Source organism: Grammomys surdaster, unplaced genomic scaffold (assembly GCF_004785775.1).
Source record: "Grammomys surdaster isolate TR1022 unplaced genomic scaffold, NIH_TR_1.0 126176, whole genome shotgun sequence".
Lineage (NCBI taxonomy): Eukaryota > Metazoa > Chordata > Mammalia > Rodentia > Muridae > Grammomys > Grammomys surdaster.
The window spans coordinates 6,337,205-6,362,341 of record NW_021620983.1 but is presented as its reverse complement, the minus strand read 5'-3'; the positions used below and the strand labels follow the sequence as shown (position 1 = coordinate 6,362,341).

At 39.7% G+C, this 25,137-nt stretch overlaps 1 protein-coding gene across 4 annotated transcripts in view; it reads right to left on the bottom strand.

Annotated features, from left to right (window-relative positions):
• The window catches only part of C2cd5 (C2 calcium dependent domain containing 5), an 86,676-nt gene that overhangs the window by 24,376 nt on the left and 37,163 nt on the right, over positions 1-25,137 (bottom strand). For all 4 annotated transcript variants that reach the window (XM_028757621.1, XM_028757622.1, XM_028757624.1 and 1 more), the window contains exons 10-14: positions 20,023-20,131; positions 8,805-8,919; positions 5,629-5,724; positions 3,844-4,035; positions 1,480-1,666 (exon numbers count right to left, since the gene is read on the bottom strand). In XM_028757621.1, coding sequence (XP_028613454.1) covers positions 1,480-1,666; positions 3,844-4,035; positions 5,629-5,724; positions 8,805-8,919; positions 20,023-20,131 — 699 coding nt within the window. The remainder of the gene's footprint in view (positions 1-1,479; positions 1,667-3,843; positions 4,036-5,628; positions 5,725-8,804; positions 8,920-20,022; positions 20,132-25,137) is intronic.

Sequence of the window (25,137 nt, the reverse complement as noted above, 5' to 3'; positions counted from 1 at the left end):
AATCAGGGGAGGTGGAGCTGTGGGAATCAATCAGGGGAGGTGGAGCTATGGGAATCAGGGGAGGTGGTGGCACTTTAATCTCGGATGCTTGCTTGTATATTTGATGTGAAATCCATCAACTGTCAAGATTTCAACATTCTAAAATGAGCCGGGCAGTGGTGGCGCACGCCTTTAATCTCAGCACTTGGGAGGCAGAGGCAGGCGGATTTCTGAGTTCGGGGCCAGCCTGGTCTACAGAGTGAGTTTCAGGACAGCCAGGGCTACACAGAGAAACCCTGTCTCGAAAAACTAAAAAAAAAAAAAAAAAAACCAAAAACATTCTAAAATGATGTCTGCACAGTGGCTGAAACTGGTCCTTGGCAGCACTCTTCTACAACTTCATTAGCAGAGCCATAATGCAGTCCTCATGTCAACGACTAAGAAGCCCTGACAAGCCTTAGCACCACCTAACACTTTGCTAACACACTGGCTGAAGAGACACCAGCCTTGAACTGCATGGGCCTGGATTTGAAACCATTGTCAACACATATGACCCTGTCTCTTTGGAATGACCCCATGATGGCAGCATTGTCTTCTCCTCTTAAGTGACATCTAGCAAGGGACGCTCCTGTCAGCTAGCACAAAAACTAGCCTTCAGATCCTGAGATTTTGGCGCACACAGTGCAGTGGCCCAGATAATGGCAGGTGGTTGTAAATGACATCACAAGGGAGCATGAAAACATTACCTGGAGCAGGCGTGAGGTTAGTTACCTCTATGCCATAAACTAACCAGCTCACCACAGTCACACACTTATCTCCTACATACAAAAATGTACAGCTGAGCATGGTGATGTAACCTGCAAATCCAGTACTCAGCAGGCTGAGGTAGAAGGATCGTGACCTCAAGGCGTGTACTCATTAGGAAGAACTCTGCCTCAAAATCTAGAAAATTAAATAAAATTTACATACTTGGTCTAATAAAAAGAGGAAATGAAACAGAAAATAATTCTGCATTTTAACTATACATTTATAGAGACTAGAATGTCCACAAATTTTATAAATTAAATATCTCTATATGTCATGAAAAGATGACACAAGAAATACAATTTGAAAGCTGCCAACAGCTTTCAAAAAAACATCTTGTAACTGTCAATAGCCCTACAGAGTTCAGATGAGTGGTTTCAACTCAACAAACCAGGAATGATAGATTGATCCCTTAAAACTATGTAAACGCAAACCATGAGACTTACTTCCTAAAACTCCCCGACTGCTAACGGCTTGATGTCTGGAGGTAAGTCTACTTTTGTTTACTTATTCTTTTGAGACAGGGTCTTGCTGTGTAGCCCAGGCAGGCCTTGATCCCCTGGTCACTGCCTCAGCTCCTAGGTGGAGGATGATGAGGATGGACTACCACAAGTGGTTATCCTGTGTCTTACATAACCCTCTGAATCCCACACAGCACTCTCCAGCCTCTGAGTTGACAAAAGCCTCTCGACTCACCGCTAAGCCCATCAGCATGTTCTCGCCAACCGTGATCTGAATTCTCAGTCCAAACAAAGCATTCATTCCTTTGAGTTTGAGCTTGTTCATCAGTTGAGTGTGTACTTCATATTCCATAAATGGCAAGAGATTACTGATAGCTGTGGCATTAGCTTCTGCCTGTGCTTTCTTTTTTAATCGACATAACCTACAAAGGAAAATAATTCTGTAGGTGCACTGTATTCTTGGTACTGTCCTAAGAAATGTCCAGATGGGGATCAGGTTTATGGAAGAGCTGTCATTAGGATGTTTGAGGTCTGAGCTCCAGCATCATTAAGAATGGACTCCCTAAAAGCATACTTAGAAACACACTAGTTACAAACAGAGTTGTTACACTACAACCTGTTGCTTTGCCATTTCTGTCCCTAGGTGTATCTTTACAGGAAGTTCAAATAAGTAGAAATTTAAAATCTCAGAATCTCTAGAAATGCATTAATTGTTCAGCATCACTACACAATTAAAAGTCTTAGGTTCCAAGGCTGGAGATGGCTTAGCAGTTAAGAGCACTGGCTGGCTTTCCAGAAATCAAGAGTTCAAGTCAGAGCACTCACACACCAGCTCACAATTATCTCTAACTCCACTTCTAAGGGATCTGATGCACTCTTTTGGTCTCTGTACGCACCAGTATGAACATGGTGTATGTACATACATATATACATGTAGGCAAAACATGACACACATAGCTATAGGATGGATAAACAGCAGAGAGAAATGTTAGCTTAAGCACACAAATTATTTGAGTGCCTGTTATGCAAGTGAAAGCTTTCAAAGAGAGCACAGATCAACACAGCACAGATATAACAGTAACAACAGCCAGAAAGGCAGTGCTAAAGGCTGTCTTTACTGTGCTCACAAAAAATACCTGCAGATAAAATGCTTTCAATATAAAAATAAATACATTTCCAGACAGACAAAAACAAGTATCCATCACCAACAGATCATCAAAAACTACTTGAGGATATACTTCAGGGGGGAGGAGGTGAACCCAAATGGAAGCAGAAGACAGAAGAAGAAAAACACTAAATAGAATAGAAATATATTTCAGAAGAAAACTCAACATAACTTTGGAATTAATATGATATGTAAAAGAGGACAATATCAACAAATCCCAGACAGGACACTACTGTCTAACAAAGACATGATCAGGAAGTCGGGGACTGTCACACAATTGGAACAATATGAGATCTTTATGGCTCCTCATATTAGGGTGTGAAACAGAGAGGTCTGCAGCTCTGAAGTTCAGGAACAAGTTTTATACTAGATTTAGAAATATGAGACTCATGTGCATAAGCATAGCATACACACCTATGAGTTGTCAGAGAGTCCACACCCATGGCTCCCATTAAACGAGTCAACAAACTGAAGGGCATTAACTATGTTAGGATAAAGATTCAGGGGGCTGGAGAGATGGCTCAGCAGTTAAGGGTACTAGTTGCTCTTCCAGAGGACCAGAGTTCAATTCCCTACATGGCAGCTCATGGCTGTCTGTAACCCCAGTTCCAGCAGACCTGATTCTCTCATGCAAACATACATGCAGGCAAAACACCAATGCAGGTTAAAACAAAACAAAACAAAACAAAACAACTCAGCTGGAAGGTGGTGGCAGTTGCCTTTAATCCCAGTACTATGGAGGCAGAAGCAAGAAGATCTCTGTGAATTCAAAGCCAGCCTGGTCTACAGAGCAAGATCCAGGAAAGCCAAGACTACACAGAGAAACTTTGTCTTAAAAAACAAACAAACAACAAACAAACAAAACAGACTCTGTGTGACACTGAAATCAAAGTCGTCTCAGGAGAAAAGGATCAAGCATGTCACTACTGCTGAAGTTTCAAGGCCAAGACAAAAACATCTAACCTAGCGGTTGCTGGTGAACTAGACACTTTTAAAGCTATTTGCTGCATGTGTCACACCCCAGGATGTCCTACTCCAATGATAAACAGCTGAGTTTTACATAAAGGAACACTATGGAACACTGTTCTTTAAAAGAAAACACAACAAAAGAAAAACCCACCCTGTTTCAGAACATACTAGAAGTCTCCAAGGCAGGTGATATTTAGCCAAATTAGTAAACACACTAACTCATACATATAATAAACACATATACAACAGAATTGAAATGTTAAAAAAAAATTCTGTGCATACAAATTTGAGTGCTACAGAGAGTGGTTTTTCTGTCGGCTGTAGATGGGATAACTACAAAATTCAAACAGAGTTGCCCAGCTGGTCAAGTATCAAACATGGAAAAAACAATGTATATCTTTCAGGTTTATATCTCTATACCTCATGGTTTTTCCAGGACACCAAATTCAGTTGTCACAAACATACCTTGCCTGAATAAGACAACCTTTTCCAACAACCACTGCATCTGTGGGCAGATCTATAGTTGTAAAGAGAACATCAGGGACCTTTTGTTTCCTGCAGTTACAGCAGTATGTGAGGTGAGCAGGAAACGGCATGTTCAGTTCATCATATGGTATATGGCAGAACCCACAGCCCACAGGTACATTCTCTTCAATCCTATAATAAATATAGTTTAAAAGTAATAAGGCACTCTACTCAGTGTCCAATACTTAGTCACTCTCAAAACAAGAAAAATAGCAAGCGAGTCATAGGGCACTTCTAAAATACTTATGACATTTAAATAATATACATTACCTACAGCTTATCTGTGTACAAACAATACAACTTATACCAGAGCAGTGTGCACTGTGACTGATAAATTACTAACAACCATGAAATCAGAGTCATTACTACTCCTCTAAGAAAAGAGGAGAATTAGTAGCTTGAAGGTGGTGGCAGTTGCCTTTAATCCCAATACTATGGAGGCAGAGGCAAGAGGATCTCTGTGAATTCAAAGCCAGCCTGGTCTACAGAGCAAGATCCAGGAGACTAATTCTGTTTGATCATTTGCCATAACATAACATATCCTCTTGCAAAATTATGCTTAATTACACTTAACTGGAATGTAGAAAATTTTTATACTTCCTTAAATTATATAATTTAGTTATTTTTATCATAGTAGATGCTCATATTACATTAATAATTCTAATATATTTAAATATACTCATTTACATACACATTGGACACCTTTATCTGTTTATAGGAAACATTTTACATTTATAAAAGCAGACAGTTTAAAAGGTTAAAGAAGCCACTAATGAAGTAGGTTAAAGTAGGCTGATTTTACCTAACACTTTCATTTTCCATTTCCCATTAAAGTCTTTTCATGAAACCTTTAAGCAGTTTAACACAATACAGTAAAAGTGCTTTGATTGTTTTGTGAAAAAGAAATTTATGAGAATAAATTCTGTTGTAGGGATGAGACAAAAAGAACCGAGATTGGTCTATATAGTAGATAATATTCAAATGCTACCCCCCAAACCTAGTGTAGGAAACACAAGCTAAGTGTTCATGAAATGCATGACATGCAGAGGCAAGAGCTGCTGCAAATTAAGACTTGAAAAAGATGAATTAACAAAAAAACCCATCAATTTACATTAAATAAAAACAAATAAATCATAGAGAGAAAAGAAAAAGTGGTTAAGATCACTGGCTGCTCTTCCAGAGGTCTTGAGTTCAACTCCCAGCAACTACATGGTGGCTCACGACCATCTGTAATGGGAACTGATGCTTCATGCAGATAGAACACCCAAGTACATACATAAATAAATCTTTAAAAAATAAAAGAATTAGAATATGATTCTTTAAGACTACATAGAATGAACCATCTCACTAGACAGTAGAAGCTAACAGTGTCTCTTGTATGCCAAACATAAGGGCCAAAGCTGGTATAAAGGAGTAAGCTGTATTGATTAGAAACATGAGGTTGTAATCTGAGAGTAAAAAAAAAATTAGGTCCATCTTATGACAATGCTAAAAGGGAAAAGTATAGCTGAAATTTTCCTGCTGTTAGTCATGCATGGGACTTGGTGCTGTGTAGGACAGAATCCCACACAGCAGTTAGCATAGGCCAGCTAACAGGAAGCAGCCATGTACCTGGTACTGCCAGGACAGTAGCCCAGTATCACCAATCCTACAGAAAACTACCTGAATCTGTTTTTAAAAAGTCAGTCTTTCCCTCCTCAGTTTAGAAAAGCAAGCCATGACAACCTTTGTTCCAAACAGCCCTCCACAGTGCCTTCCTGCAGAAACCGAGGGTTCAGGACAGCTGCCGTGCCAGACGCTGATAAAATACAGACTTCTTCACTAGAAAAACAAAACAACAACAAAAAAACAGGTTAGCATTTCCAACAATAAACCTTTGGAAAGCACTAAATATCAAGAGTGATAAACTGAGTCCAAGTCAGATGTCCTACATGTTCGTTAGTATGCAGAGACTACCCCCTAAACTTAGGCAGGAAACACAAGCTAAGTGGGCATCAAATGCAGAGGCAAGAGCTGCTGCAAATTAGGACTTGAAAGAGATAAATTAACAGTAACAGCTTCCTAAATGTTAAATAGTTCAAACTATAAATCTAGTAACAAGCTATCAAACTATTACTCTAAATATCTATAAAGCTTTATTAAAATTATCCTAAAAGCACAACTATGTACGTAATCTATAGTGCTACAGCATAATCTGAATTAAAATTAAACATATCTAAAATAGTATGCAAAATAAACTAAACAAAACTTAAAATGTATCACTTGTGTGTGTGTGTGTGTGTGTGTGTGTGTGTGTGTGTATGAATCTTATTTTAAAAGGAATACTTTTAAATTTTTCATTTCAAATTGCCTGTCTTGAAAGTAACAGTAACTAGGCAGTGGATGCAGCTGCTGAGCCTCACCCACAGCCACTGAGACAAGTGCAGAGGAGAGAGAAGGGAGAACAAAGGATGTGTGGACAGAAGCCAGAGAGCAAGCCAAGGACAGCCATAGGACAGCTGAGCACAGGGCATCAGATTCAAGGCAGATAGGGTGTGGGCACCTGGGGAACAACCAGAGTTCAGTGCTTCAGAAAACTCTCTCACTAACACTAGGAAGGACAGGTTGAAACAGGAAAAAAAATTAGTAAAGATGAGATTTAAATGCAAACATGTTTTGAGAGCAGAAGCTTCTGGCACTTGAGTCCAGACTGAAGTAAATTCGATGGACTTAGAGGCCTGTGCCCGTGATCCAGCTTTAAATTCACAGGCTTCTTCAGGCACAATGAATCTGTCCCTCAGCATTCTCTACACGTGCATACGTTCCCAGCTTCCACGCATGCCTCTTATCTGCAGGGCTGCCACTCACGTCTACTCTCCATGACCTAAGTCAACAGTCAGTCATCACTACACTTCTGAATGACAGTCCACTCACACTCCATTTCCACTAACATCCCCATTCTACTTTAGACTTCTGGTCCTCTGGGATCCCAAAGCATCCTAGGATATCTCAACAATAAAACTTAACATAGATGTCATAGTTCTCCAACACAATATAAGTCTCATGGTAAAAATCATGTCTTAAACATCAAATCCTTCGGACCTAAAAGCATATGGCACTAAACCCATTCACAAGACAGGACTACCTACCAGAGAATAAGGCAGAGCAGTTGTTAGGAAGGTACTAACCAAGTGGTGCTTAACAAGAGATGAAAGGTATCATGGGAGCTGGAGAGATGGTTCAGTAGCTAAGAGCACTTTTTGTTCTTGCAGAGGACCCAGGTTTGATTCCCAGGACCCTTATGGTGGCTCACAACTATCCATAATCCCAGTTCCAGGCCACCCAACAGGCACACATGTGGTATACGTGCATACATACAGCTAAAACATGCCTATACATAAATTACAAAAAATAAACTTAAAACAAAAAAATCTATTTATTCTATAGTACTAGAGTGGTTCAGATGTATAACACATGGTCTGTAACAATAAAATGCAAAAACAATAAATAGCACAGGTCAGTAATACTCATATTTACTATATATTAATGACCTTTCTCTGACAGTAATAATCAACAATGAGCAGAAAATCTGGTAGTAAGCACTATGCAATATACAGTGGAGAGGTAAGGCAGCAGAGTCTAGTGGCCTCTGAATGATAGCAATTTTCTGCTTTCTAGAAGAGCATGGAGAGAGGGTTCCAGGAAGATAAAATAACAAAAACCAAAGAAAAAGACATGTGGCTGGAGAGATGGCTCAGCAGTTAAGAGCATTGACTGCTCTTCCAAAAGACCCAAGTTCAATTCCTAGTTCCCACATGGCAGCTCACAACTATTTATAACTCCAGTTCCAGGAGTTCCAACACCCTCACACAAATACAGAAGCATGCAAATCACCAATGCACATAAAATAAATAAATCATAATTTTAAAAAAGAGAAAAATATATGAGCCTAAGATAATAGGGTCAAAACTGGTATAAAGGAACAAACTATATTGGGAGGAAAACATTAGATTTTATGTAATCTAAAAGTAAAATTCCATAGTTTCAAATTTTTTAAATGGTTTCAATGGATCAACAAGTCCAAAACATACTCAAAAGCCGTGTGGCAATAGAGGGTTTATTAACAAGAGGTCCTGACCCCAGTGGCTTCGAAGAAGACAGCAGACAAGGGGCCATAGCAGAAGGATGACTGGAGGTGGGAAACCCTTGCAAAGAGCACAGCTCTGGGCACACAGGAGAGATGGTTCAGATGAAAGACAGGAGGAGTGAACCAAAAATATGGAAGGCTCTCCCTAACTTAGCAGTTAGGGAGGAATTATTTTGTTAGCAAAAGAAGTGGTTCCATCCCAACTTATAAATGTAGTATAAGTACAGTGGCTTTGTAACAGTGCTTGTTTCTTTGCTTGCTTGCTTGCTTTCTAATACAGGGTCTACGTAGCTCTTGGCTAGTCTAGAATTCAACTCACTATGTTAGCAAAGCTGGCCTTGAACTCAGAGAAAGCTCGGCCTCCCAAGTGTTGGGATTAAGAATGGTTGAGGATAAACATTAGAGATACTTGGCAATTCATTTACAAAACACTTAGCCCTCCATCCTAATGTCCCACTGAAGGAGTCCCCAGACTCAGCAACTGAAGTGCTACAGGCCAGGGACTAATAGCTGAGCATGCTGATTACTATACACCCCTATGGCCCCTCAATGCCCACAGCACATTTGTACGAAGCATCATGTTAACAATAAACTGAGGCTCTCAAGTTCACAGAAATCAATCAGGCAGAAGGCGTCTTGAACTTGATCTAATTTGCTCAAGCCCTGGCTTGGCTCCCCACTGTGCCTCTCTTCTTGGATTTGTATTGCACTTCTCCCAGCTCACACAACAAGCCAAACCACAACATCAGGTCAAGAAATGCAAGGTGTCATTTACCAGATGCTAGTTGACTCGCTGTAGCCCACTACAGCATGGCAGCCTAAGGCTTTAGCATGTGACTTTATCTCTTGTCTGATTTCTGCCCACCATGCATCTCGAGTTTCGGGTTCATCTGAAAAATAAAGTTTAAGTCAGTTGACTACTCGCCGGCATGTTACACATTAGCAGATGTCTGCAGTGAGCCTGACTCTGGGAGCTGAAGGGTTGCCCCATGCTACACTTGCCATTTTATTAGAGCGCTGATTTCATACAAGAGTCAAGACTGAGTACTGAAACTTGATTGCTAGGACAGACCAGGCTGTTCTACTAGCTTTACCACTTAAAGGGAAGTGCATGGATTTTAGTATAACAACTTATGTTTTAGACACTGTAACTTAAAATGGAAACCTGAACTTCCCAGATTCCAATCTTGCTTATTTGTTTGACTAATTTTGGGGACAGGATTTCCTAGAGCTCAGCCTATGTGGCTGAGGATGACCGTGACTGACCCTTCTGCCTCCAGTCTACAGAGAGGACATGGTGCCTCATCTCACTGAGTGAATAGGTTATGTATCCTAGCCACAAATTTAATTTAAATTCTGATTTTGTATCCTGTCACCTATCTGTATAATTTATTACACTCTGAATTCTTCCCAAGGTAGAGCTATATCAATATTTCTAAACGGTATCAAAACCTTTATTTATCATTCTTTAGTAAAGATGTAAATCCTAGGGCGGAGTAAAAGAATACAAAAGAACCAGCCAATCTAAAAAGAGGAAAAATGGGAGGGGCAAAAAAGAAAAAAATATATATATTTAAAGGGTTAACACAAATAATTTGGTTAATATAGAAAGGCAACATTCAAACACAAAATTATAAACTCCATACAAGGCCTATAACTTCAAAGCGTGGCTTCTGGGCATGGCAACCCATGCCTGAAGTCCGGGGCACATGGAAAACTAACCCTTGAGTTTTTAAACATAGCTTGGTTATCAACAAATGTGGGTTCCTTTCTCAACCATAACAAAGACTGTTTAGGGACCCGAGATGAGCTACGTGGCACAGCAAGCATGTAGAGGCACTGGGCTCATCCCAGTGTTTGTTAATACTAATGCTCAGGATTGCAGACCTGTATCGGGTCTGAGGAACCCTGGCATCCTTACAAGGGGGTAGTATGAATGGAGGAGTGGCCACACACTTCTTAATCACCTGGACTTAGCGAGTGAACAACCACTGCAAGCGAGACTACTTTACAGGCAAAAATGTTAGAACCAAGATTGGTCTGTTACTTGCTTCTTTTTGTGGTCAGTGCAAGTTTGGGAGGACTCTGAACACTTACCTCTAGAATCAATGCTAAGCTCTTACTGTACATTTTCCACACAAAAGGTACTAGCACAGAAAACCAAGCAAATACCACTTTCTGTTTTTACACAGCAGTTATAGCAGATGCTCAGCAGTTTTTCAAAATAAACGAAGAAGAAGTATACTCACTAGTAAAGTAGTGAAGAGAGAAAGTAAGGAAAGCTTAAGAAGCTTGTTAGAGCTCACACTCCTGTGATGGGTGTCTCCTCTGCAAGGAGGAGGTGACAAGGGGGAAATGAGGAGGTAAATGGCAGCCAGCTCCTGAGGAAGTCTGGGGTTGGAGAAAGAGCTACCCTAAAAAATTTCCTTCAGAGGAAAAGAAAGAAGCATAGACTGGAGGAAACTGAGGAAAGATGAAAAGCACAAGATAAAGAAGAAAGAGAATAGAAAGACTACAACCCATACCATGAACATTCAAGTGGTCATTTGCACCTACAGCCCACTACAAGCTTGTTCTTATATTCCTTGGCTGACATGCCTACATTAAGAGCACAAATATACTTCAGAGCCCATAGTCACTTCTGCTAATAAGACAGACATGCCTTTTTTGTTATTTTCTTTGTTTGAGATAGGGTTTGCCCAACTGGCCTCAAGCTCACTATGTAGATCAGGCTGCTGGAACTTACAGCAATCCTCCTGTCTCAATTTCCCCAATGCTAATATTACAAGTGTGAGCCACCATGCCTGGCTGGACATACATGCTTGTATGCCAATTTAAACATCCATGTAAACTCATCCTTTCCCAAAAGGGAATTATAGCAGAGAACCAACTATTGCTTATGTAGTATCCTTGTCTATCAAATTATAGTTCTACAAAATAAGTATCACAAACAGAAATAACTTTCAGTCTAGAAAATAACTGTTTTACTGAAACACTGTTAAGTCTAATTTTTCTTAAAGTCATTAATGAATTAGCTATTTACTTTTGCACTACTCTGGAAGTTTAAAATATTTCCTAAAGCAATCATTGTATGCCATGTTAAAAGTTTTCTCTCAGTAGACTCACCTTACCTGTACCACAAGTAACATGTGGTAGATTCCCTGTTTTTAAAAAATGGGTTTTATTGGCAGCAATCCACAACAACATTTAAAAAAATAATGAAAAATGGAGGGAACTACTTATTTTAAGCTTGAAATGTATTGATTTAGAAATGCCGAGCATACTCAAATGGAGAAATGTCATTCCCTTAAGGTATGTGTAACCACGTAGAATACAGTTACTCCACATCAGACTTACCTTGATATAACATAAAACAACAGAGAGTTAAACCAAAGCCATGGAAGAACATGTGGCTGATTAAACCTGAGCGAGAGCAAGAGCGAGAGCGAGAGAGAGCGAGCTGACTGAGCACAGGGGCAGCATTCATACCCCTCAGGCAAGCTCACAAGCAGCCTGCATTTCCACATAGCCACACAAGTGCATGAGATGCCAGGACTGCACTTAGCAAAGTATTGACGAGTGTAGGAAGCTAGTTACATGACATGGGCACCAAGGAAGCAGATGGCATGTGTCCACACTCTGGAAATGTTAAGTTTGGTTTTGGCTAAAGCAAAAGCTAAGGAACAAAGGTTTGCAAAGCAGATTTGGCAGACAGGAGCTAGGAACGGTGATGTTTTGGCACATGCTCGGATCAGGTGACAGCACAGACTGAAAACTATGGCAGCTCACTGAAATGGTCACAGAAAGGAATGGCCCTAGACTCTAGGTGAGAGCAAGGCAAGCGTACAGGAGGAGCACCTCGTCACTAGTCACTCTGGCAACCAGGGCCACTACATTGTGAGCAAGAGCCAGGGGTGAAAGTTATTTAACTACAGAAAAGCTCACACTCATCACTTTATTTAGTATTAAGGAAGATTCTATTTATTTTCAAAGCTACACTACAATCAGGCCAAAGAGGAGCCACAGACTCAAAGAGTATTTATAATTAGTATGATCTTATTATCAATAAAAACAGCTATATCAAATTATTTAATCCCTATCATAGAATCTTTTAAAGTTTAAAAATTGCTAACTACATTTTAATAGGAAACAAACTACTGAACCTATTTATTTTATTTAAGGTACCAAAGAATAAATTTGAAGTTCTATCATACTTTTACAAAAAGCAAAACAGAGGGTAGCTGAAAAGTGTCTATAAATTATCCATGTAGTACATGGGTACTATTAGTCATTTTAGGAAAATACAGCTGAGATGTGTACTCATTTAACAAGCATTCCAAAAGTGGTAAAAAAACGATTTCTACATTAAATACCATGTTCTGATCATCTATACAATTATTTCTAATTTAAAAAACATTTTAGGAAAAATTAAATTTTAAGTATTATACAAATTATATTTCACACTATTTTAAAGCGTTTTTTCCCTACGGGTCAAACTTTGTATAGCTTATAGATCTCTCTGAACTTCTTTCTCCTTTAGTAGCTAACATGCACTGACTCTACACTCAGCACTCCACTGGTTCTTAGTGCTGCCACCACTTGGGGAGGCTCTAGAATCCACTCTTCTGTTGTTGCTGTTCTACAGCATGGTCACAGCTTGATATCTTGCCATCTTTTTGCTTCAGAAGTGTGGATGAAACTACTAGAGATTTCTTAAACACCAATGTACATCTCAGGAAATAAGACAAGATCAGCTCAACACAAACTGCCTTTATTAAACTCAACCCTTAAGTGATTTGAGGCAATTGCATATCAGTAACTAAGACATATCCATCCACCTACTCAATGTTTTCAAAAACAGTTCTGTTTATGTTTACCCAACATAGTTACTCTGTTTTTTTTTTTAATGAAATGGGGTTCAGCATGCAGCTCAAACTAGCCCCAAACTCAGAATTCTCCTGCCTCAACTTCAAATGAGTCATAATTATAAGTCTGAGCTATCACATCTAACTCAACCTAACTTTAAAATGAACAAGAGGAGAGAAAGGTGTTGGGCTAGATCAAGCAAAATTGCATTCCCAAACACTGGAAAGTGATTTCCCCTGGAGTAACAGAAATTGAAGAGTTCAGGTTCAACAGAGTACACAACCTCAAACTGAGTAGGAGATTAGAACAGACTTTGAAAAAAAGTCCTCACTGTACTAAAAGTGATATGGAGGGGCCGAGAGAACAACAAAGTGAGGATGTCAGTACGGTAGCTGGCTTACAAGCTATTCTACATCTGATGGAATGCTGCTTCTCTTCCAGACATATAAGCCACTCTGTAACTCGACATTCCTTATCCAGATGCCGCAGTGCTGCTGCTAGGACTATTGGCCTCCTCCCTTCCTGAAAACTGACTACAGTTGAGAATCAAAAGCTTTCTACATCCACGTTAATTCTCACCTGAGCATCAACATCCCCCAGAAAAGAACATCTGAGTGCTTAGCAGAACTGACACTCCTCGGGAGCCTGTGCTCTGTGACCGACTAAACGGGCAGGAACCAATGCCTACCTGGCTTCACGGTGCTCCTAGTACCAGTGCAGCACTCAACTCATGTCAGTGTGCCAAAACCAAGCCAGATCAAGAGTATTTAAGGGTTGTTGAAACAAAACAAACAAAAGAGAATGAATACATTCAGATGTTATTTCCTGGCACATGAGCTAGCTCACATTTTCTTTTCTTGGTTTTGATTTTAGACTGGGTCTCTCTACATCACCCTGGCTGCCCTGAACTCATTATCTAGACCAGGCTGGCTTCAAATGTAGAGATCCATCTGCCTCTGCCTCCCAAGTGCTGGGATTAAAAGCATGTGTGACCACCACCTGGCTCTTCATATTTTCTTACAATTAAATATTTTGTAAAGTAATAATTTTATTTTTCAAGATTTTACCTGAATTTTTGCTCCCAAAATGAGTTTTCGAAAAAGCATAACTGCGATTAACAAAACAGCATTTTCTAACTTCAAACCACTAAAGGTTGCCTTATAACTCAAATCTTTTATGATTTAAGACCAAAAAGTATATGCTGTAAAATTCAAGATTCATCTAAAATACCCTAAAAACTTCAAAAAATTCTCAATACCAAAAATCAACAATCTGCTTTAACTAATTTGTTTTTCCTAATTCTGGACATGACATCAAATCAAAACTCACCTGCCCCCTTGCCTGAGAGTTGGCAGGCGGCTGACAGGCCTGCCATACTCACCAGCAAATCCAAGTTTAGCGTCCATAGTAAGTGTACGTCCCAAAGCCAGGTCACTCTGTCTTCAATTGTGGTTTAGCTGTGTTCTCCTGTCGCCTCAAGGAAACTACTGTTTTGTTTTGTTCACACACAATAGGATTTGAGTCTCTCTCAACAATCTCCTAAGACTCAAACAACCTGCTATTGGAAAGCACCGGATGTGGTCTAGCATGCAGCCAATGCTCAGGCCTCATTAGCTTAGCTGCAGGTCTGTGGAGAGGCAGTGTCTGCCAGGAAGACGCAAGGCATGTTGTCATGATCTCATCACAGCCCTGGGTGTCACACAAAGAACCATAATATCTCAAGCTCCTTTTATAGATGCTAACATCCACCTGCTTTTCTCAAATTCTCTTCTCAGAACAGAAAAATGAAGAAATGAAAAGTATCATCACAATAAATTCTCAGATTAATGGGATGGGTTCGCTTCTTCCTAGTGCATAAAAATGTCCCATCACTGTGGTTAACACGGGACAAGATGGCTAAGACAAAAGCAATGGGCAGGAGGGCTCAGCCACAGGCCTTTTTGTGGTCTATAAGTAACTATCTGACTAGCAGAAAAGCACTGGCTCAGACTGACTCACAAATGCTGGAGGCTTAGAACACAACAGAGTACACATTCATAGAGCGTTAAGTATCTTACTGAAAGATTAGGAACCTATGAAAATCTGATATACATAGCCTTCAAATGAGCTTAAGAATCAGAACAGACACTAACATGGTTAATCATGCCTGCTTCCGCACTGTATGCCATACACGATAGTAATACATTTAATACTTTTTACCATTTAAGAACACAAGTTTCAAGAAGACAAGACAATTGGTCATTTTTGTCCTCAAGTGCCTAACAAACTTTACAGTGCAAAATAAATTCCAATTCGCTCATGTATCACTCAATGCCAGAGCCGTGTGCTTGGAGAAACGCCACACTGGCCAGTGTTCACTGCAGGGAGGGCATCCTGGCATGCACTGACTGTCACTCGGAAGGCACCAGGACCTGACGGGGCAACAACCACGGTATGTGACTCATCACTGGCCAAAACTATAAACGTGTGGTGGCATAGTTTCCTTCAGTAACATTTCTGAAGTACGAAAGCCTAGCAGTTAACAAGTGTTTCTCATTCGGAATTTTCTCTCTTTTGAGTGAGTGAGTGTGTGTGCATTCCTGGATGACTATTATCACACTGACTTGGGCCTCATATCACTTATGGTGTCAAAGAAATCAAGAAATGAAGTATGAGCTAAACATAATATCAGTGATTATTTCTCTCACTAATGAGGGTCAAATCTTTGTTTGTCTAGGTTTTTTTTTTTAAACCTGTTTAGTTGTCTGCCTGTATTTCTGGCTACACCACTTGCATGCAGTACCGTGAAGGCCAGAAAGCGGCACTGGAGCCCTGGAGCTGGCATCAGAGACAGCTATGAGCTGCCATATGGGTGCTGAGAAGTGAGCACAGGTCCTGTGAAAGAGCAGTCAGTGCTCATAATCACTGAGTCATCTCTCCAGCCCTAAGCATGGTCAATTCCTGACATTCTGGTATTATAAGACAGCAATGGCAGAATACTTCCAAAGTCGAGGATATATAAAAATTATTTGAATATATTTACCAAACATATCACATTTTCTTCAGAATTTTCAAGTCTTTTTTCTAAACTAGCATCACGCCCAGCCTTGGTTCAACCACAGGATGGCACTATGAATACATTAAACTGAAAGTGCCGTCCTCAGATTCTCTAGCTGTTCTGTAACTTGTTTGGTTCACTGCTTACACAGACAGTCTGCCATCAGACTCCCTCCTCCTCCCTCGCCCTCCTGCACGAGGCTCTGTACCACTTCTCTTTTGCACACTTCCCATCTGGCATTACTTTCAGTGATGGCAAGATATACTGCTTCCTCAACCATGTCTGTCCTGGCCAAGCTGCTGCTCTGCTTGCCGGGGACAGTACCATTGTATCTGGGAGATTTAACTTCTGCATGTTTATGAAACATTTCTGTCATCTGGCCAACTACCACACTCTAAAAGTGGCTGATCTACAAGACTTCACTTCCTTAAATTGTTAGCAATCAATCACTTTTATACACAACCTATTTTTCTAATTGCACCAAGCTACCTATGTATTGGAATATAGTCTTAGTTTATAAAACAAATCTAATAGGGTATGTTTCATTTTCTCACTAAAATAAAAAAAATCAATAAATAAAACACAATCATTTTCATTTTAACAAATGTCAGCACAATGGTAAAACCCTTTCTAGAAAACAGAGGTAATTTCCTTAGAGTTAGGAATTGAGATCACGGTACATTTGCACACGCTGACAAAGCCAGATCAGGAACATGACTCCCTTCATAGGCAGTAATGTGCACCAGGGCTTAGATTTCTGACTGACGCACACAAATGCTACAAGCACACCTAAAACGCTGAGCCCTTTGGTACTTTTGTTTTGCTGGAAGATATACTGACACAAGAGACTAGAAAATCCTTTAAATATTCACTTTAGTGTTCAATTAAAATAGTTCCAAATTTAATTCCAAAAATAATTTTAGATATGTATGTTAGTAAGAATATCCTTTTCAAAAGGAAACTAACTGGCATTACTAAAACACATCATCAGCTGTCAAGTTTTGGTTTGTTTCTTTTTAATGGCTACAGACTATATTCAAATTACTTATAAAGAAAAACTGGAAATCTCATGAGGAAAGAGGAAAGCTTATAGATATAGTTAATCTGCTATGACATTTTGGAACATTTCTAGCATTATATCTGAGGATGCTAAGAGTCACATTTCCTGGTAATTTATAAAACAGTAAATATGTTCTATTAAGTCTGACTCAGAAGTTTAAGCATGCTTTAATGTTTATTAGGCTGGTTGTTTAATGTATTTAACAAATGTTGCTTAATGGTAAAGCTAATGCCTGTATCACTTACCAGATATGAAAACATTGGCCAAATGCATAAATAGAATTTAATTATATTCTGAAAGTTAGTCACATAGCAAAGTCATTCATAATTTATGGTATGGTTTTGATTCATTTTAGCTCACACATTTTTATACGTGCATTTCCATGCAAATTACAAGCTGTGACATAACTATTACAGAATGATCTAGTTAACCTAGAATGTCTCTAAAATCTCACTGAGCTGCCATAATTTCTGTCAGCATATGTAATACTGAATGACCATTAAAATACCTGAATTGAAACTATTCCAGTCTAGCAGTTTGTAAGATCTTGTGTTACCCATAATTCCGACAAAGGCTGAGTTCAAAACAGCAAATTAGTTGATCAGTTTTAGGTGCAGAATAGTAGGAATAAAACAAACAAACAAAAGAAAACTATAGACAAGAACACAATTAACACCAGCACTTGACAGGAACTGGAAGACAGAGACAGCAGAGTTAATAAGAAATAGAGACAGAAGGCAGGAGGAGCAGCTACAGTAACCTCGACTTAACTCCTCTGGCTATTCGGTCATTGTATGCTCGAACCCACTCCTGTCTCTCCCTGTTCATGCTTCTGTTGGCTTGGGATTTAGCAAAGGAAGAAGTGCTAAGACCTCTGAAATAATAGAACTAGTGGCAATGATTTTAAAATAAGAATGTCTCCCTTTTCTGCTTAAAACAAAATTAAAATGTTTTGTATTCACTAGCCAAAAAAATAGCTGCTAGAAAACACACTGCACATGTATTCTGACCAGTCCTCAACTCTCTCTCGGCACGGGAGCAGTGCTGATTCCTAGTGCTGATAGGTTCTCCAGGTTCTCTCATAGGGTTAATATCCAGCTTTTCTCAAAAAATTTATCTTTTTAACATAAAAATTACTCAAAGGATTAGGAGTAACTGTTAGGCATTTTAGTGCCTAATTTATACACAAAGAATCCAAAAAGCATTTATTTAAATCAAAATAAGATATTGGAACCACAAAATATACACTTGATAGGTATGTGACTGAAAACAAGGCAAACTAAAAGTGTAACTCTACAGCATTTCATAGTATTTACACATAAACAAAGGTACACTTGTTCTGGGAATGATGCACTAGCAGTAACTGAGGCTTGCTAAAGTCTTCTGAAAGGGAGGAGGAAACTGGTGAGCTGCTAGTTGCAACACACAAAACTCATTCTGTGAGGGCCCTCTCTCCTGGGTTCTTAGAGTTCTTGTACAGCTAGAATGAACTGGTGAGTATAAGAAACTCTCAGAAAGAAGACTTTGTAAAAGTAAAGAACATTTTTAGATATTTTTCTCCATTTAAAGCTAATTTAAAGATGTGTTTGTCCTCCCAGGCTCTAGACTTTATCTAACTATTTGGAAGCACCAAAATGAAAGAGGACATCACTTAAATTCATTTCTAAAACTACTTTGTACAGTATCCTATCACTAGGTGCCATGAAACGTAAGTCACTCATCCATGGAGAGCACAGTGTCCCTCAGGTTTCATTGATCAGTCTTTCCTTATCCATCTCGTAACTCAATTTCTTACAGAAAGCCAGAATTTGGCATCATCTATATGAATGTAATGTGCTACACAGCAGCAGTCAAACTGCCCTGTAAGGGCTGCAGAGTGTACAAATACCATAAGGAAAATGAGATCTTAAACTGACCATAAAAATAAAGGAACGGGGGAAATAAACCAAATCAAAACAAAATACTGGAGCTGAAATTATGTATTTGCTCATTGTAGAGCTAAACAAACATGACTAGCATTGACTTTCTGAAGTCTCATTTGCAGTCAGAAGAATTCCATTCTGATTCTCAAGTAAAGTCAAGTCACAGAGCACTGATTAAACTAAATGTGAAAATTAGTGATATTTTGTTATACTTAAAAGCACTACTGGCAATGTTTTTCATCCAATATTTCAGACTTTTCTTCTTTTCCTACATGTCACAAAGAAGCTTCTGGATGTGATGAATTAGGGTCTTCCAAAATATACAAAAGTATAGCTGTCACTACTGCTTCCAGATCATGGTGTTTCAGCAAACATCACAGAGATGACTCCAAAGGGAGCTACCATTATTGATCATGCTTTGTTGTAGACTGAAAAAACTCACCCAAGCATTTCTTTCCTTTTTTTTTTTTCAAATTTATTTTTATTTTATGTACACTGTGTTTTGCTTGCATGTACTTTTGTGTGAGGGTGTCAAATATTGGGGATACAGACAATTGTGAGCTGCTGGGGACTGAGCCCGGGGCCTCTGGAAGAACAGTTAGTGCTCTTAACCATTGAGCCATCTCTTCAGCTCCTGCACCTAAGTATTTGTAATTCAAGCCCCAGAAAGTACCAGGACCCAGCTTCTTCATCATTCTGTGCTTTAAAGACACAAGCTACTGCTCTCCCTTTGTCGGCCATATGAGAAAGCGGAAAACATGAACGGCCTAATGCAATGGCCATGAAGGATGCACAGTATATCCCTTATCTCCCTAAACAAATATAACAGCTAACTCAAACATTAATTAATGATCCCCTCTAAAGGACAGCTCAGTCAAAAATAAATCAACATGTATTCATTTGTTGTACATTAAAAAATAACTAGCATATACTTTAGTTTACTTTTAATTATAATTACTGAAAATATCTCAGAGTAACTTATGCCAGTTTATAATCTGTTTTCATCTCTTTTTGGGTTACATTTCCTTTCAATATTAATAAAAAAAATCAATTTTTACAGTCACACCTTAAATAAAGGTAGTAAAATAAAACTTTTTAGAGAACATACCAGGGTTGTGGATCCGATCTAAAAGCTTCACAGAGCGTGCACTGACAACACCACCGACGTGCACAAGAAGTCCAGCGGGGAAGGCCGTCAAGGTGAGGAAGGGGAATTCCTGGTAAAGACAAGAGACAAGACAGAGATGGCCAACTGCACTGTAGAAGGCTCTGCTCATGGAGATCCTAGCATAGGAAATAAGTACACTAGACCTGCTGTTTCATTCAAATTTCTCAGACATTCACAGATCCAAATCCGATTCCCTACATTCTCAGTGGAATTCAAAATCCAGCTGCCTTATTCATTCTGACTGAGGGAAACATTCCTCTCTTCTCAAACTCTTATTCAACACAGTTTCCCAGTGAGGCACACAACTGGACAACCTGGTGACCCATTTGCATTTCTTGGTAAAGTTGTTTCTCACACGTACAGGCAATACAGGTTACTGGTAACTATTCCCAAGACCAGCATGCAACAAGAGACCTAGAGAAACAGAGTATGAGTCATGGAGTAAGAGGGCAGGCAGTGTGGCAGGGTAGGAAAGAGAAAGGTAAACATCCAGGGGAAGTGTGAGCCAATCACTGTGTAGTGAGAGGCAAACAGAAAAGCATAGTGTATGTGAAGCAGACGAGAGAAGTCCATGGTAAGCAAGATGCAGCGGGACCCTGCAGGTTCTTTCAAGCTGTGGCTCCCTTCTGCCATAGAATGACATGAAGAACCCAAAAGAAAACTTAAGATAGGAACTCACCAGAAGAGCACCAGGAGAGGGGAATGTCTGTAGTTGCCCTAACATCGGCCATTTGCAATGACTGCTACCTGACTGGCCTGGCTGTGAGATGACTGTAACTCTTAATGGGAAGTCACTCACCAACAGCCCCAGTTATGCTCAACATAAGGAGTGCTTGGGAAGAGCTCAGGAGAACTCTCCAAGGACTGCAAGTGCTATGGCTCATGCACTGCATGCCAAGGCATCTCCACAGGGGATGCTCTGCTCACACTGGAATAAAGTAGCGACACATACTAAAATGCTTCTCATTTTAAGAATCCGTCGTTCTTGCATTTTCTAGGCTGCAGCAGATTAAATGCAACAAATAAAGGAAAGAGCTATTGCTAAAAGCAGGCACATATAAAAGCAGCAAGACCTCTGGCTGGCTGCTTAAAGCAGGAGTACAAAAACAGCCAAAACACAGTGTGTAAGCAGATCAATTTGCAATCACCAGCACAGAGGAGCAGCCCTGCATCCTCAGGAAGCAAGTTAAAAAGTACACATGGTGTGTGCATATACATCCACACATTAAAGCCTAGTCAGAACTCAGAAGTAACCTTCACCTTAGTAAAGGTAAGAACAGACAAACTGTCTAAGAGGAGTAAAAAGCCTATCCACAGAAGTTGTTTATATGTGACCTAGACTGAAACAAGGATGGAAATAAACGGCATCAACAGAGCCAGAGGTGACTGGTGTTGCTGCTTCTGAACATAGGGAAACTCAGTGCACGGAAGAGTGGTACAGATGTAAAATCATGACAGAAACACAGTAGGTTTTACATAAGTATACACAAAAGCTGTAGTTCTCAACACCTTTGCTTTTGATCCTATGAAGATCTTCTAGTAATGTATGTCCAATGTGTTAACATGTCCAAGATTTTAAACTGTGTAAAAGCACAGCAGAGAAGAGCAAGAGGCCCTTGCAGGTGAAGGTGGCTGCTGCCACGCCTGAGTTCATCTGACCTGCACAGTGGAAGGAGAAGAGCCGCTCCTTTGAGCCATTCTCTGGCCTCCATATGCACACCAAAAATCCCTACATGTTCTCACTCATCTGACATTCCTAGCCTCAGATCCTCAGATGCTAGCATGTGAATATACAACAAAGGGGAACCACAGAAAACCAAGAGAGTACAAAGACCACAGGTGTGGGGACGGGGTGGCGATGAGAGGGGGTGGGTAATATCAAATCCAGGGAAAGGACTCCAGCTGTAGAAGGAAAGGTGAATCACACCAGGGCAACCAAGGTTGTTTGACACACCTACAAGGAATCATATTTTATACTTAAAAGAAATACATAAAAGTATATATATGCATACACACACACACGCACACATGTACACACACACATACACAGATAAAGATGTTATAGAATTTGGCCTGTCAGTGCTCCCCTACAAGAATCATAGACTAACAAAAGCTCCAGTACGAGACATGAAAACCCTTTCAAATGGTTGGTCAGGGCAGTCCAAGTGACTCCTAAAGCAATGAAAACTATCGATATAGACTTTGGTTGTTTCCCAGAAGTCAAGGATGGGCCTCTACTACTAAGAGAGAACTGCAGGTACTTAGAATTCCACACTCAGATGATTTGATCTGCATCTGAAAGCCTCTTTTTTTCTGCAATCTAGCCTCCACAGTACCAGAAAATACTATGCAAGCTGCCAAGAGGGATAAAATTAAATAGTCCTACCCAGCTACAACAGCTATGAACCTTAAAAATGAACAGCATGCAAGATATCCTAATGGCCCTCCATGTGACTCACATGGCTGTGGTACCAACAGCAGTCTAAATAGACTTAAAGCCACTCACAGAAGGGAAATCATATTTGAAGCAACACTTCCCACCTAATGAGGTCATGAACATTAGAAAACAATCTACCACAGTCACATAACTAAGCCAGTGCAATTCCACAACTACAAATCCGATCGGTACACACACAGGTTGGTGCAGCTACCACTCCCTCCTCGGCATGAAGCCTCGCTTTACAGCAGATGGAGGCCATCACAGAAAATCACAACTGGACATGTAGGGATCACAGGGAGCCCGACCCAAAACAAACATCTACATCACAGCTCCTGCATCTATGACACAGAGAACCTCTAGGGACAGGGGACAGAAGAACTGTAAGAGCCCGAAAGTCTGCTGAAACAGTCTCTCCTAGGATGGCAACATAAACAAGCCAGAGCGATAGCAACATCCGTGGACACGCCGACACAGAAGGGGTACAATTTCATGGGATCCTACTCCTAGACAAAGAACTACAAGCAACTAAAAAGACTTCGCTTCTCCCAGGGATGAGCCAGCTTACTGGTTGTCTACACAGAGTAGTCAATCCTGAAACCAGATGCAACAAAAACCATATTTTTGCATATATATGCATATATATGTATACATGGAATAATAATTCTTAAAAAGAGGATATCAACTTGAGTGTAGGTAGACATAGGAGGAGAGGGGGAAGGAAAGAAGGGACTGATGAAATTCTATTCCAATTTAAAACATTAAAACACACACACACACACACACGCAACTTTTACATGGGCATTGTAATCCCAGCATTTGCAAGGCTGAAGCAATATGATCATGAGATCAGGGCTAGCCTGAACTACACAGTGATCCATGGTAGTCTGGTTTCAGATTACATACTATCTCAAAAAACAAAAACAAATAAAACAAAATAAAATCCACAAATTTTATTAAACCCAATCCAAAATAAGTTTACTCTTTTCTCCATGAAATTGCCAAAAAGTACATTAAAGTCACCAGTACTTCACATAGTCACATTTTCAGTACACTCAATTCATCAATCAACTGGATTAAAAATGGGAGAAGGTAAAGCTAAAACTACTCTACCAAAAACATGGTAAACAGACATCCGCACCTCCACTCTGGCCCTCTTCTTCATAGCTCTGACCTTTGGCTCTGTTTGGTTTTTATCCATGACGACTGGTGCTATTGAAAAGGTGAGAGTAGCTGAAAACTGGGTATAAAACAAAGAACAGGGCTAGAGCAGGTGCTGGGACACCTCTCAGTGGGAAGATGCTTGCCTAGACAAGACCTAACAAGACCTAACGAGGCGTTGGGCTCAGTCCCAAATACCTGGAGGAACAAGACCTGGGGAGAGCTCAACTTGACTCTGCTTCAGCTCTGCCTGCTCCACCCTTGTCAAAAAGGTAAAACAGTGTGTGTGTGTGTGTGTGTGTGTGTGTGTGTATGTATGTGTATATGTATATGTATATGTGTATATATATATGTATATGTGTGCATATGTATACATATAGTATGTATGTATACATACTATATGTATACACACACATATATATATATATTGCAACTTGCAGCATAAGAAAAAAATAAACTTACTGACTGCAGTCATAGAATCAGGAAAAAACCAGACTATTCTCAGAATCAAACTGCATCAGGAGGGTACGCCTTTTATGGGCTTCACTATTTTTATGGGTCTCACCTTTGTTCCCTCCCAAGTACTGGTGTAAAACGAACACACAAAACAAACTTCTCTAAGTGCTTACAGCTTCCAAAGCAGACACAAAGAAAGCTGTGGAGCTGTCTGAAGCACAGGACAGAACACAGGGAACCATGCACGGCGTTCGTTAGCAGAAAACAGCATGAGCCTCACAGTACCAAGTTCAGAAAATGCTAGCAACAGCTGTTAAAAGCTCAAATAAAACTTAAGAGAACACGATTAAAAGTAGAGAAGCTTCTAGCACAAGGAACAGGCTCTCATACATTTAGAAACATACCCGCCTTCTACAGAACCTATGAGGCGATCCTCCCTTAGCAAGGACATTTATAAAGAGAGAGAGAAAAAAAATCATCCAACAACTAGACTCAGTTTCTCACTCAACACATTAAGTAAACATTATATGTGATCATTTAAATAAACATATTATACTAGACAGTCAGGCTTAACTTTAACCTACAGAGAATAGAATCCATGTCTCATATCTAATAAACAGGACAGTGACAAAAGTGACACCAACAGGTAAATGTTAACATACTACAGCGCCAATTTAAGGGACCATTACTGAGATGGTTTTCTGCAATAATACTAACCATTTTCTCCTCTATATTGCAACTTTAAAGAAAACTAGAAATGATTTCAGCATTCAACGGGTATTTTCAGAAGAAATATTTTAAAGATTGGAAAAAGTTAAAATTCAATTCAAATATCTTAAAGAGCTCTACAAAACAGAAGAGTTACAGATTTTTTTTAAAACTAAAAATATTGGTGAATAAGTTACTTTGATATCTTAGATACATCTGAACTTTAAAGCTGCAACGTTATAGATAATGATGACAAGCACCTCTCCGAAGCTCTTAAGCCCCAGGAGCACAGG